Source organism: Euprymna scolopes, chromosome 12 (genome assembly GCF_053919585.1).
Source record: "Euprymna scolopes isolate OS-2025 chromosome 12, ASM5391958v1, whole genome shotgun sequence".
Lineage (NCBI taxonomy): Eukaryota > Metazoa > Mollusca > Cephalopoda > Sepiida > Sepiolidae > Euprymna > Euprymna scolopes.
In genome coordinates, this window is record NC_136493.1 from 7,076,987 (window position 1) to 7,089,569 (window position 12,583).

Here is a 12,583-nt window from a genome sequence, read left to right on the forward strand (position 1 = left end):
CTTAGAGAAATAGTAAAAGAGATAAAAAGAAAATCAAATCTTAATTTGTGGGCAGACACTAGCGCGGTACTGGACTGGTTTAAAAACATAACTGAACCACACAAATGTAAGTTTACACAACTGGATATCGTCGATTTTTACCCTTCAATCACTAAGGAAATCCTAGAAAAATCGTTGATCTTCGCATCAAAATATAGAAAGATAAGTGAGCTCGATAAGGAAACAATCATGCAAGCTCGACAGACCCTTTTATTTTTTGACGATAAAACGTGGGTCAAAAAATCAAACCCCGAAGACCCCTTTGACGTCGCGATGGGGGCGTATGACAGTGCGGATATCTGCGATCTGGTTGGACTTTTTCTACTGGAAACCATGAAATATAAATTCCCAGATCACTTTTTTGGATTATATAGAGATGATGGACTTTGCCTATCGCGTGACTACAATGGATGTGCACTAGACAGGCTTAGAAAAGACCTAACTGAATTTTTTAAGGAACTAGGCTTTAAAATAATAATACAGACAAATTTAGATAGAGTAGATTTTTTAGATGCCACTCTAGATCTCGAGAAGAAAATACACAAACCCTTTCACAAACTAAATGAAAAACTCATGTATATAAATAAGGGTTCATGCCACCCACCCACAGTGTTTAAAAATATGGTAGCGAACATTAGCCAAAGGATTTCACGGCTTTCTTCGAACGCTGAAGTGTTCGAGAAAGCAGCACCATATTATAATGACGCACTGCATCAAAGTGGGTTCAATGAAAACATAAAATTTCAACAAACCCAGAATAAAGAAAATATAAAACGAAAGAGGAAACGGAAAATAATCTGGTTCTTACCTCCGTTTTCATTGAACACTAAAACTAGAGTAGGGCATTGTTTTCTTAGCCTTCTAGACAAACATTTTCCAAGAACACATAGACTACATAAACTTTTTAATAGAAACACGGTGAAAGTTAGTTACTCGACAGCTCCATCAATAAAGTCGATAATATCCAAAGAACCAAAAAAAGATAGATAACGCAGGCTGCTCTTGCAGGACCAAAAATAGCTGTCCATTGGAGGGTAATTGTAAAGCTGAATCCCTTGTCTATGAGGCCACAGTAACGGAACAATCCACAAATATACCGGAAATATATATAGGTATGACAAAAGGCCAATTTAAACAAAGATATTATGCACATATGAGCTCCTTTAGAGCTAAAACAAGGATGAATACAGCATTAGCTACCCGCGTGTGGGAGCTTAAAGAAAAAAATACACCCTTTTCCATAAAATGGAGAAAAATAGAGCATAGACCAGCATACGTCCCGGAATTAAGTCAATGCTCACTCTGTAACGCAGAGAAATACTACATCCTCCGGTCCATTCATGACCCAAAAATAAAATGTTTAAATGTGAGGAGTGAAGCTTTGAAAAGTTGCATACATAGAAGGAAGGGGCTCCTAATAAATTGGATCAATAAAAAGAACAACACTTAGATGTTGTTTTTATATATATATATAAGGAAAAAAAATTGTAAATACATAAATAATTAGTCGGTAAACTTGGATTTTAATCGCAATTATATTATAGATTTTTAATTAATGTCATATATATATATATATATAAAAAAAAAAAATAAAAAAATAAATAAATAAATAAAAATTATATTTTATAAATGTAATTTATAATCTATTTCGAATTTAAAACTATAGAAAAATATAATAATGTTAATAAACTAGGGAAATCACTTAGGATAGATAAATACTCACTTCCCCAAACCTTGAAAGATTTGGGTTTGTAAAAAATAATTTTTAAACGTATTTCGAAATTTTTAAACGTGATTCGATATAATTAAAAATATTTTTTAAAACTTTAAACGTATTTTTGGAAATTTTTAAATGTTCGATATAATTAAACGAATTTTTAAGTTTTTAACCGATACCAATACAGATTTTAAAGTTTTTATACATAAGGAAAGAGATTTTAAAATTAAATGGGGTGCAAATTAAAATCGATTCATATAAAAAAAACATTTTTTCGAAATTAGATCTTAAATTTAAATAATTCAAAGTTGAAAATTAGGTATTACATTTCCCGATATATATATATATATATATATATATATATATATATATATATATATATATATATATATATATATATATATATATATATATAGATATAGATAGATAAAAAAAAAAAAAAAAAAAAGGGGGGGGGGATTAAACAAAACGAGATTTGAACGTGGATTCGCGAGGTATATATACTTCACACTTCCGGTTATAAGATAGACGAATATTGGCTGAAGAGAGCTCGATAAGGATACCTTAAACGGGCCTTATTATCGGGCTTGAAACCGACGGTACCAATGACCTGTCTCAACTAACAACTTTCTGTACACAAAATATATATATATATATATATATATATATATATATATATAGTAAGTTATAAAATATATATGGTGATTAAGCTACAACTTACTAACTAGCTCTACCTACGTATTGAGCACTGTTGAAGTAAATACTTAAAGTTGACGCATAAATATATACGTTCGTATATTAATGTTATGTGAGTAAATGAAGTAATTTTATATATATAGTTCAACTTTAGAATTAGACAAAATTCCACTAAAAATTTGAAATTTAAAAATTTGGAAGAGTATATTTGTTAAGTCCAATCACGTTAACACACCGGTTCCCGTTAGATCATAGAAGTTAAGCGACGTTGAACTTGGTCAGTACTAAAATGGGTAATCAATTGGGAATACCAGGTGCTGTATGTGCTCTAAAGCCTGAGGAGAAATGGGCGCCGCATGGTTATTCTTGCCAAAGACATGGTGCATGAAGTAATGCAGCGACCCAGTCCAAGACCTCGGAGGGGTATGGTTCTTATTCATCATCCATGTATAAAGAACTAGCAGGCCACCTGGCGTTGCCCGGTCGTAAAATGCGCATAAATATTATATTAATGACGAGTCAAACAAATCCTGAATTTCAGTATCATTTTATGTGAACCAATACTGATGTTTACGCTCACAATAACCTAATACTATCTCACCTACCTCATGAACAGACTCCCTTAAAAGAGTCTAAGAGTTTCACCGTCAGTTACTTCCATCTATTTAACTAGTTTCTCTCTCACAATATTGTCCCTTAGACGATCAACATTAAGTCGCTTTCGAACAACCACACCAGGTCCCCTCACCTTGGACTTCACAACAAACTTAACCTTTGCACGGACCAATCGATGATCTGTCCAACATTCTGCATTACGTATGGCACGAACACGGCAGATGTCCCTCATGTCATGTTTTCTGACTACAAACATGCATGGCCATCTCAAATGTGAAGAAGATGATGGTGAGTTTGCCTCCATACTTCTAAAAATTGGTGATGGCGAGATTCCAACAAACAAATATGGCTGTTAACAAATATTACTCCAGGTATTGGTATAATTGTTTCATCACTCATAGAACTTAGTAGTAAAGTTTAACCAAATATAGCTGAAAAACTATGTGCATCGCCGGTGGCTAACGGAGAGAGCAATTCTAGCTCCAAAGATCATATGGTACATGTTATCAATCAACACTTGCTTAGTGACATTCCAAGGGAGGAACAAACCTTCACTTCTATAGATTCTACTCTCACTGATGACCTTGCTGTACAATACCCTATAAATTTTTAAAAATTTATTAGAATTAGGTGGTATGCTCTAGCACAAATTTAAGCTGAAATTTAGATGCCCAATTATGTTAATTCAGAATATGGATGCTCTACGACTATGCAATGAAACCAGATTGTGTTATAAACGCATGTGATAAAAGCTGTCATATTAACTGCTTGGATAAGGGAGAACTGACATTCATTCCCAGAATACCTATTATTCTATCAGATTCTACAATTCAATTAAAAAGGCTTCAGTTACCAATTAAATTATGCTTTGTCATGACAATAAACAAGTCCCAAGGACAATCCTTGACCGTGGTCGGTCTCAACTTAGCTTTGTCTTACTTCAGTCATGGACAGTTTTATGTAGGATGTTCACAGGTATGCCCCCACAATGTCTATATGTCAAATATTATGTCACTTTATATTTAGATGCACTTCACATCCACTATTACAGATTACATTCTAAAATATAAAAACTTCTATTACTTCTAATAATATGAGCACATCAATAGATCTAAAATTATCTAAACTATTCATTATCCATAATTGTAAGGCAGTTTAACATTTTAAACAAATCCTATTTCGGCGATCAAAACTTTTACTTCTGTACATAATCATCACTTATCACCTTTTTACTTATTTCAGAAAAAGAATCCCATCAATTTCCATTGATTAATTCCATGATTCGTTTCATTTCGCTTTCAGTTATTTATGAAATAACATTTGTGTTAAACATTTCTCTGTTAAAATTTTCTCATGCGTTTCTCCACAGTCTCTATTTCACATGAGTCACACATGATGATGCACCAGATAATCGTAGTTTAATTTGTTTCCTTTTGAGAGAAGGGGTTAGGGTTATAAAATCTGTACTGACTTTGTGTCATATTACCAGCAGGCACTACTGATACACAGCACTTAGCAATGCAAAATGATTATTTAATATTTTGTACATTTAACATTTTTCATAACTCCTCGGGCAACGCCGAGAAACGGGTCCTGATAGTATATATATATATATATATATATATATATATATATATATATATATATATATATATATATATATGTGTGTGTGTGTGTATATATATATATATATATATATATATACATATATATATATATATTTTTTTTTTATTACATTTTCACCCCAAACAAGGCAAATTGCCACTTTGGTGTAGGGGGCTACTATCAGGGGCAACAACTACTGGGGTACTATGTAGGGATTTGGGCAGCAAGGTGTCGGTTCACGTTACACTTGAACTTCTGCACGTCAGTACTGTTGGGGAAGCAGGGACCTGGAATGGAATTCCAGAGTCTAGCGGTTCTGGGGAAGAAACTATTGGAGTAAAAAGATCTTTTACATCTAGGGATCTCTACAGTGTGGGGTGGGATTTAGCAGCCTATCGGGTTTGTCGAGGGTGCTCACGTCGTGGGGGCACAAGTGATTGCAGTTCGTCAGAGCATTCACCACTAAAATACTTGTAGAAAAGGCAGAGGGATGCAACATTTCATCGATGGGACAGAGGCTGAAGCTTAGATGCCAGTTCAGGGCCTATCAGGTTTGCGACTCTCTTTTGAACCTTGTCAAGGAGCGAGAGACTAATAGTAGATGCACCAGCCCAGATGTGGCAGCAATACTCCATACATAGGCGAATGGTTGCCTTATAGAGGTACAGGATACTTTCGGGTGTTAGTAGTTTTCTATCACGGTAGAGAGAGCCCACCTTTCTTGCAGCGGCCCTGGCAATGCCTTCAATGTAATTGTTCCAACTCATGTTTCCTGTGAACATTAGGCCAAGCAGTTTGAAAGATGGACTCTCAGATAAAGAGTCGTCGGCCATTGCTATGGGTGGTAGAGAGGATTTCTTGTAATTATTGAATGAAACTAGTTTAGTCTTGGCAGCATTGAACGCGACCAACCACTTTTGTCCCCATTCCACTACAGATTGGAGGTCTTCCTCTAGTGTTTCTGCCATTTTTTAGAAATGTGTTCATTCGTCTTCCTGTCGTGCCTGCCATAGAGTGTAGTGTCATCAGCATATATACCCATCTCAGAGGCAATTTTGTCGGGGAGGTCATTTATGAATATCAGAAACAATAGAGGTCCAAGGATAGAACCCTGGAGCACCCCCGCATTTATATCATATTGTTTAGATGTACGACCGTCGAGGACAACCTGGATTTTTCTCTTATCTAAGAAGTATTCTACCAGTGATACCGTATGATCTGATTTTACTGAGGAGACCCTCATGCCATACCCTGTCAAAAGCCTTAGATATATCTAGAGCTACCGCTCTGCCCTCCCCTGCTTTGTCCAGTGAATGATATATACGTTCAGAGATCACAGTTAGGATGTCTGCTGTGGAACGGGCTTGTCTGAATCCATATTGTTTGTCAGTCAGTAGTTTAGCATCTGTAAGATGATGGACTAGAGCATGGTTAATTATGGTCTCAAATATTTTGGCAAAAAGTGGGAGGAGGCTAATGGGGCAATAATTTGATATATATATATATATATATATATATATATATATATATATATATTGTTGTGGTGGCACCCACTCATTTATATATGTGGATAATATTACACATAAATAGCAAGACTCAGTTAGTCTGAGTGTGTGTTAACCAGAAGCTACCGAAGGCCGAGCCAAGAGCAGATATGTTCTCCAGCCAAGACTCTCTTACTTGACAACCATTATGTAAATATACTGTAAATATACTTTTCCTAATACACTTCTTATTGATCTACATTTGTTTTGTTGAGTCTTCATTTGTATTGCCTTGGTTCAACCTGCAAACATAACAGTTGGCGACGAAGATGAACATCAAACATATATATATATATATATATATATATATATATATATATATATATATATATATATATAATGATGTTATCAAAGACTAAAATCAAAAGCAAAACTTATCAAGATAAGAAAGGCACAACACTATTAAGAAGAGCAAACAATAATATTAATATGAAAGATGAGAAATATAAGTTACTAGCATGGGTGTCCGGTGTTGCCCGGGTGTGAGGTGTATGTTGAGCAAAAAAACAAAAACAAAAAAAAAACGGTCAATTTTTTTAATTTGACCCCTATTATGACCTCTTAACATTTATTGTTTTGGGCTCAATCAAGTTATTAAGTTAGATCCATGTACAAGGAACATACATCTAAAATTTCAAGTGTTTGGACCTAAAATTGTCGGAGGAGTTTGGTAGAGTTCTCAAAGGTCAAATCGTTAAACTTAGACCCCTTAACAGCCAAATTTCTGGCCGAAAACCGATCACATCGATTTTCCCAAATCTCAGTACCCTGTATATCAAATTTCGAGTCTGTAGACTAAAAATTGACAGAGTTATTGTGTAGGGAAATGAACACAGACAGACACACAGACAGACACATAGACAGACACACTGAGTGATACACAGACACCTTCACTTTTATAGATATAATATATAGATAGATTGTTTAACAAAAATATATATGTATACATAAATATATATGGAAACAATTTTGTGTTTACTATAAACTTTTCTCGCAAATATTATACAAGTATAAATCATGTAGAATATCTGCATGAATATAATTACACGTAATAGTTAACTAAAGATGATTATCCCATTAAAAAAAAACGAAGCAGCTAATAGGGAATTAATTGAAATGAATGTTTAAAAGAATATGCAAATTAGCTAGATTTTTTGCCAGTGAATGCAATTCCACAACCCATATATACGAAAATTGTATTTTATTTTTAAATAAATAGTAAAGACGGTTTTTAATATGAATATCAATACACACAAAAGTAAAACGAATTTATAGAAGTACTAGCAATCGGTGCCCGGCGTTGCCCAGGTGTTTTGAGGTTAATGCTGAGAAAAAAAAAACGGTAAATTTTTTAAAACTTTGACCCCTATTATGACCTCTTAACATTTATTGTTTAGGGATCAAGTAAAGTTAATAAGTTAGATCCATGTCCAAGGAATCTATATCTAAAATATCACGTGTTTACTGTTTAGACCCAACATTGTAGGGGGAGTTTGGTAGAGTTCTCAAAGGTCAAATCGTTGAATATTGACCACTTAATCGCCAAATTTCTGTCGAAAACCTATCACATCGATTTTCCCAAATCTCAGTACCCTGTTTATCAAATTTCGAATCTCTAGGCTTAAAATTGACAGAGTTTTAGCGTAGGGAAATGCACACAGACACACAGACACACACAGACACTTAAACATGTGTGTGGCATCCGTCAGTCGAAACGAATATGGATCAGCAGTCTTATAAGCGAGTAATTAATAATTCAGCCATCTTGATTCTTAACCAAACAGAAAGCGATAGCGAGGCCAAATTTCGCGAATTTGGCCTTTTTTTTAAAGCAGTTTGGCCTTAAAAATTTCTGTTTGGCCTTTTTCTTCAACGATGAAATCTGGAGACGCAACGGGAATTTTCGGCAAAAAAATGTTGTTACTATGCACATCTATGTAATGAAATACAATTTGTGGCAAAATTTCAGGAAAAACTAATGGATGGTTATCTCGCAATAGTCCGGACAATTCGCTAAATTATCTCGTCAAAACCTTAAATCTCGAATTTTTGTGCATTTTTTTTTGGGGGGGGGGCTAATTTGGCATAATAGTGTCCATTTAATAGTATTATCTTGAAAAAATAAAAAAATAAGGAAAATTACCAAAAAAAACAAACAAGAACAACAAAAGTGTGCCGTATTTTTAAAAGTTTTAATGCGTTGTTTTTATTTGCTTTTTTTATTTCATCGGTGAAGAAAATGGCCATTTTCTTCACCGATGAAATAAAAAAAGCAAATAAAAACAACGCATTAAAACTTTTAAAAATACGGCACACTTTTGTTGTTCTTGTTTGTTTTTTTTGGTAATTTTCCTTATTTTTTTATTTTTTCAAGATAATACTATTAAATGGACACTATTATGCCAAATTAGCCCCCCCCAAAAAAAAATGCACAAAAATACGAGTGAACGCGCGTATTTTTTTTTTTTTTAGTTTAGTTTCATAATGGCGGCCGTGATGTCGGAGGTTCGATTGTTAGATTGTAAGTTAGTTTCGTATTTTTTTAAGTTGTAAATCGCAAGTTAGAAAAAAATTAAACCCTTCCAAGATGGACAATAAATAAGACCAAAATATTTTATGGTAAAGGTAAGAGCGTAAGAACTATACTTTTTTAGGAGATGTGATTATTGGATTAACCAATCAGAAATCGTCTGTGGCACACACATCTCTGTTTTTATAGATATATAGATAGATATAGATAGATAGATATAGATAGATAGATATATCACTTTATTATATCATCAAAACAATAAGGAAGAGTGAAGGGAAAAATAAAGAAAAATATCTTCACACCATGGCATTTCGAAGCTAAATGCGTCTCATCAAAACCCTTACCTTTTTTAATGAGAAGGATTTAGCTTCAAAATGCCATTACCTAATGTTTTTTTTAATTTTCCCCTTAACTTTTCGTTATTGCTCTGATTATGTAACATATATATATATATATATATATATATATATATATATATATATATATATATATATGTATTTCGTGTATGGATCTATACCGGTTAAGTAAATATTGGAAAATCCTTACTTAATAGAAAAAATAACTGATAAGCAACAAAATTCGACCCCTTCACTGCTATAGTTTGGAATTCCCTTCCTGTTTCCTGTTTCTGACTATACTTACCTGTAGAATTTTAAATATAATGTTAACATACATCTCGCTGCTCAACTTCTAACAGTCCTGCATTAGACCCTTAATGATCCTAAATAGTGTCCACTTACATTACAATTGTTAAAAGTTTTTGTTTTGGGTACAAAAGATTAAAAAATATGGTATTTGAAAATGAAATGTGACAGACTTAAAGAAATGCACGACAGACTGACAAAAACCGTATTTAAAACTGAAGTGTGGTATTCTGATCCACAGATGGACAGTGCCTTTTGTAGATGTGCGTGGACACATCTGAAACAGGATGCATCTATCCGTTCTTTATTTTTAGCGATAAAAAATCTATTTGGAACGACATATCAACTGACAGCCTCTCAGAACTACTCTCGTAGATAGAAATGTGGATAATACAGATTTTACTGTTCGTTTAAGTTAATTGATAAGAGAGAGAGAGAGAGAGAGATGGATAGAGAGAGAGAGAGAAAGAGAGAGAATACGATAGAGAAGAGAGAGAAAGAGAGCAAGGGTGAAAACTTGAGAGAGTGAGAGAGAGAGTAAAAAGAGAGAGAAACGAGAGAGGGAGAGAAGAGACATGGTTCGTTTCAGTAAAATGACAAGCGAGAGAGAGAACAGGAGAGATAGAGAAGAGGGAGAGGAAGAGCGATAACATGAGAGAGGGAAAGAGGGTAAGAGAGAGCAAAAGAAAGAGAGAGAGATCAAGCGAGAGAGAAGGCGCGAAAGCAAGAACTAGCGAGACAAGAGATAGACTAGAAGAAGGAATAGAAGAGAGTGAGAGAGAGAGAGATAGAGAAGAAGAAGAAGAAGAAGAAGAAGAAGAAGAAGAAGAAAAGCGAGAGAGAGGTAGAGAAAGAAAATCCATTACATTGTGGCAGTAAACTCTTGGAAAATTTGTGAAAATCAAAAACATACTTCTTACCGTATTATCTAACAAAACGGTGGCGTCAATCACGATAGTTCGATATTCGATAATCCAGACGATGCCGTTGACAATGTAAGCCAGGAATAAATTCTTGTGAATAGAGACGCGAGCGCAGTCCAACTGCCTGTCAGCAAACGAGAAAAAGGCAAATAGAAAAAGAATAAGAATGGTGAAGATTTCAGATTTAGAAATAACAAAAGAATATTGTACATTTCAGATATGACAAATATGATTTTAAGATGTTTTATGGCATCTTCCATTCGTAATACCATTATATTCATTCACTTTTTTTTAAAGAAATTCACTAGAAATAAAATTTCGATTTTATCTAATACAGAAAGATAAGTTGGGCGGATCTTTCATGTTAGACGGCAACTAAAATGCACCTGACAAATCGATATTTGATTTGACTAGTGATTTCTGACTTCATATCGTTATAGCATGTTTTTAACAGTAAAAGTCTGATTAGCATCAGATTTCTTTCGTAAAAGATTGTTAAAATGTTTTGGATGGATATGGAAGGTATGACTACGAGAATTTCAATAATCGTATTTATTACTATGCGTTAGGACAATCAACCAATCAGAAACCTCCGACCTCATTATAAAAATATCGAATTTTGGATTAAAGTCAGTTCGCTATCCGTCTCCGTCTTGACCACTGCTGATCCGGACTACATTGATTCTTCGCCGACCTAATACCGCCATCTTTGTTCTAAAAATATTGCTTAACACTCGAGATCGTGACTGCATTGATTCTTCATTTAATTTACTACCGCCATATTTGTTCAACATAATGGCTCACATCTTAACACCCAGTAAAAATAATTATTAAAATCAAGACAAATATTTTTTCAAAGAAAATGTAATCATCCTATATTTTGAGCTTTTTTTTCATTTACACATTGCGATTTAAAAAAAAAAAAAAATTAAAATTAAAACTAAAATTTCGGTACTTGTTTTGTTAACTATCTTTTACCAGTCGGTAAAGTGCTCACCGGTGTAGTAATTAAGACTAAGTTATTAAACGCATGGTGTAATACGGAAAATTGATTCTAGTTGGAATTATGCTGCATTTCTCTAATGGTGTTCTGGTTCGAAGAAACAGGTTTTATTACTACATAGTAACTCTCACTCCTGAGCTAAAATTTTCAATTAAATTAAAAAGAGATTAGCAAAGAAAATATGAAAATCGATGAATTCATTCAAAACTATTTCTTTATAGAAGCACAAAGAAATAAGCGATCAAAAGGTGTACGAGTAAGAATTAGATCCGAGGCTTGTGTTTACGAAGCTATATCGGTCATAGTAATTGGGGAAATGCTAACCTTATTATATATATTATTGATTGATGATGATCATTCATTTATTTCTAACGAATCAAATGGTTATTGTTGGCATTCGTTTCTCAAGTACCTTTCTAGTTAGAATCCTTTCTGTAAATACACCAAGTACTTATAAGAGGGATCACATGAAGGTTGTCAACATCCCTAAGTGAAAATGCTTTTGTGAAAGGAACTAGATTCGACCTTCGAACTCCCAGGTTGTCAGTTTGTGTCATAAACCACTTAGCCATCGTCACTTCCCTACTTATATGAGATAAAACAAACAGAATATTGGAGTAATGCAATTATTTAAAATCTTTAAAACCTTTTATTCACTCAATCTTATTGCCATTAAGGCGCAATGAGCTACTATGAATTAGATGCATTCAAAATGAAGTGTTGTGCAGTGAGATGTTTGTTCACATTACATTTAAATTTCGGCATGTTTGTTCAGTCTGGAAGCAGAGAGCATAGAGGATATTCCAAAGGCAAACGGTTAGATAAAAGAAATTATTAGAGTAGAAAGTTTTCTGATGACCGTTTGATTTTGCTGATTGTCAAGTTAGTCGCGGGTATTTATGTTCAGCCGATTACAAGTGCATCAAGTTTGTCAGAGCACATTCTGTGGTAGTACTTGTAAAACAAGCACAGAACTGAAAAATTGCAGCGATGATAATACAGGAGCTAAAACTGGGCAGAGAGTTCAAAATGTTGAGAATTATTTTGTATAACGAGACAATATCTATCACCCGAGGAACGTTATGAGACTGGATATCTTTCACCCTGACACAAACAACTAGCCTCCTCATGAGGGTTAGCGAATACCCGCTATGTCGGACTTTTACCGTGTTTTGGGCGAGGGCCGCTATCGGATGAAAAGGTTTAAGATTGCCTACCTTCTATCAGAAAGCTCTTGCGGAATTTTAAATTTTGATTTCAAATGATG

The 12,583-nt window shown here is 34.0% G+C and overlaps 1 protein-coding gene across 1 annotated transcript in view; it reads right to left on the reverse strand.

Annotated features, from left to right (window-relative positions):
• LOC145291157 (calcitonin gene-related peptide type 1 receptor-like) overlaps window positions 1-12,583 on the reverse strand; it is a 451,435-nt gene that overhangs the window by 151,119 nt on the left and 287,733 nt on the right. Inside the window, exon 5 of the mRNA XM_080136685.1 lies at window positions 10,311-10,437. Coding sequence (XP_079992811.1) covers window positions 10,311-10,437 — 127 coding nt within the window. The remainder of the gene's footprint in view (window positions 1-10,310; window positions 10,438-12,583) is intronic.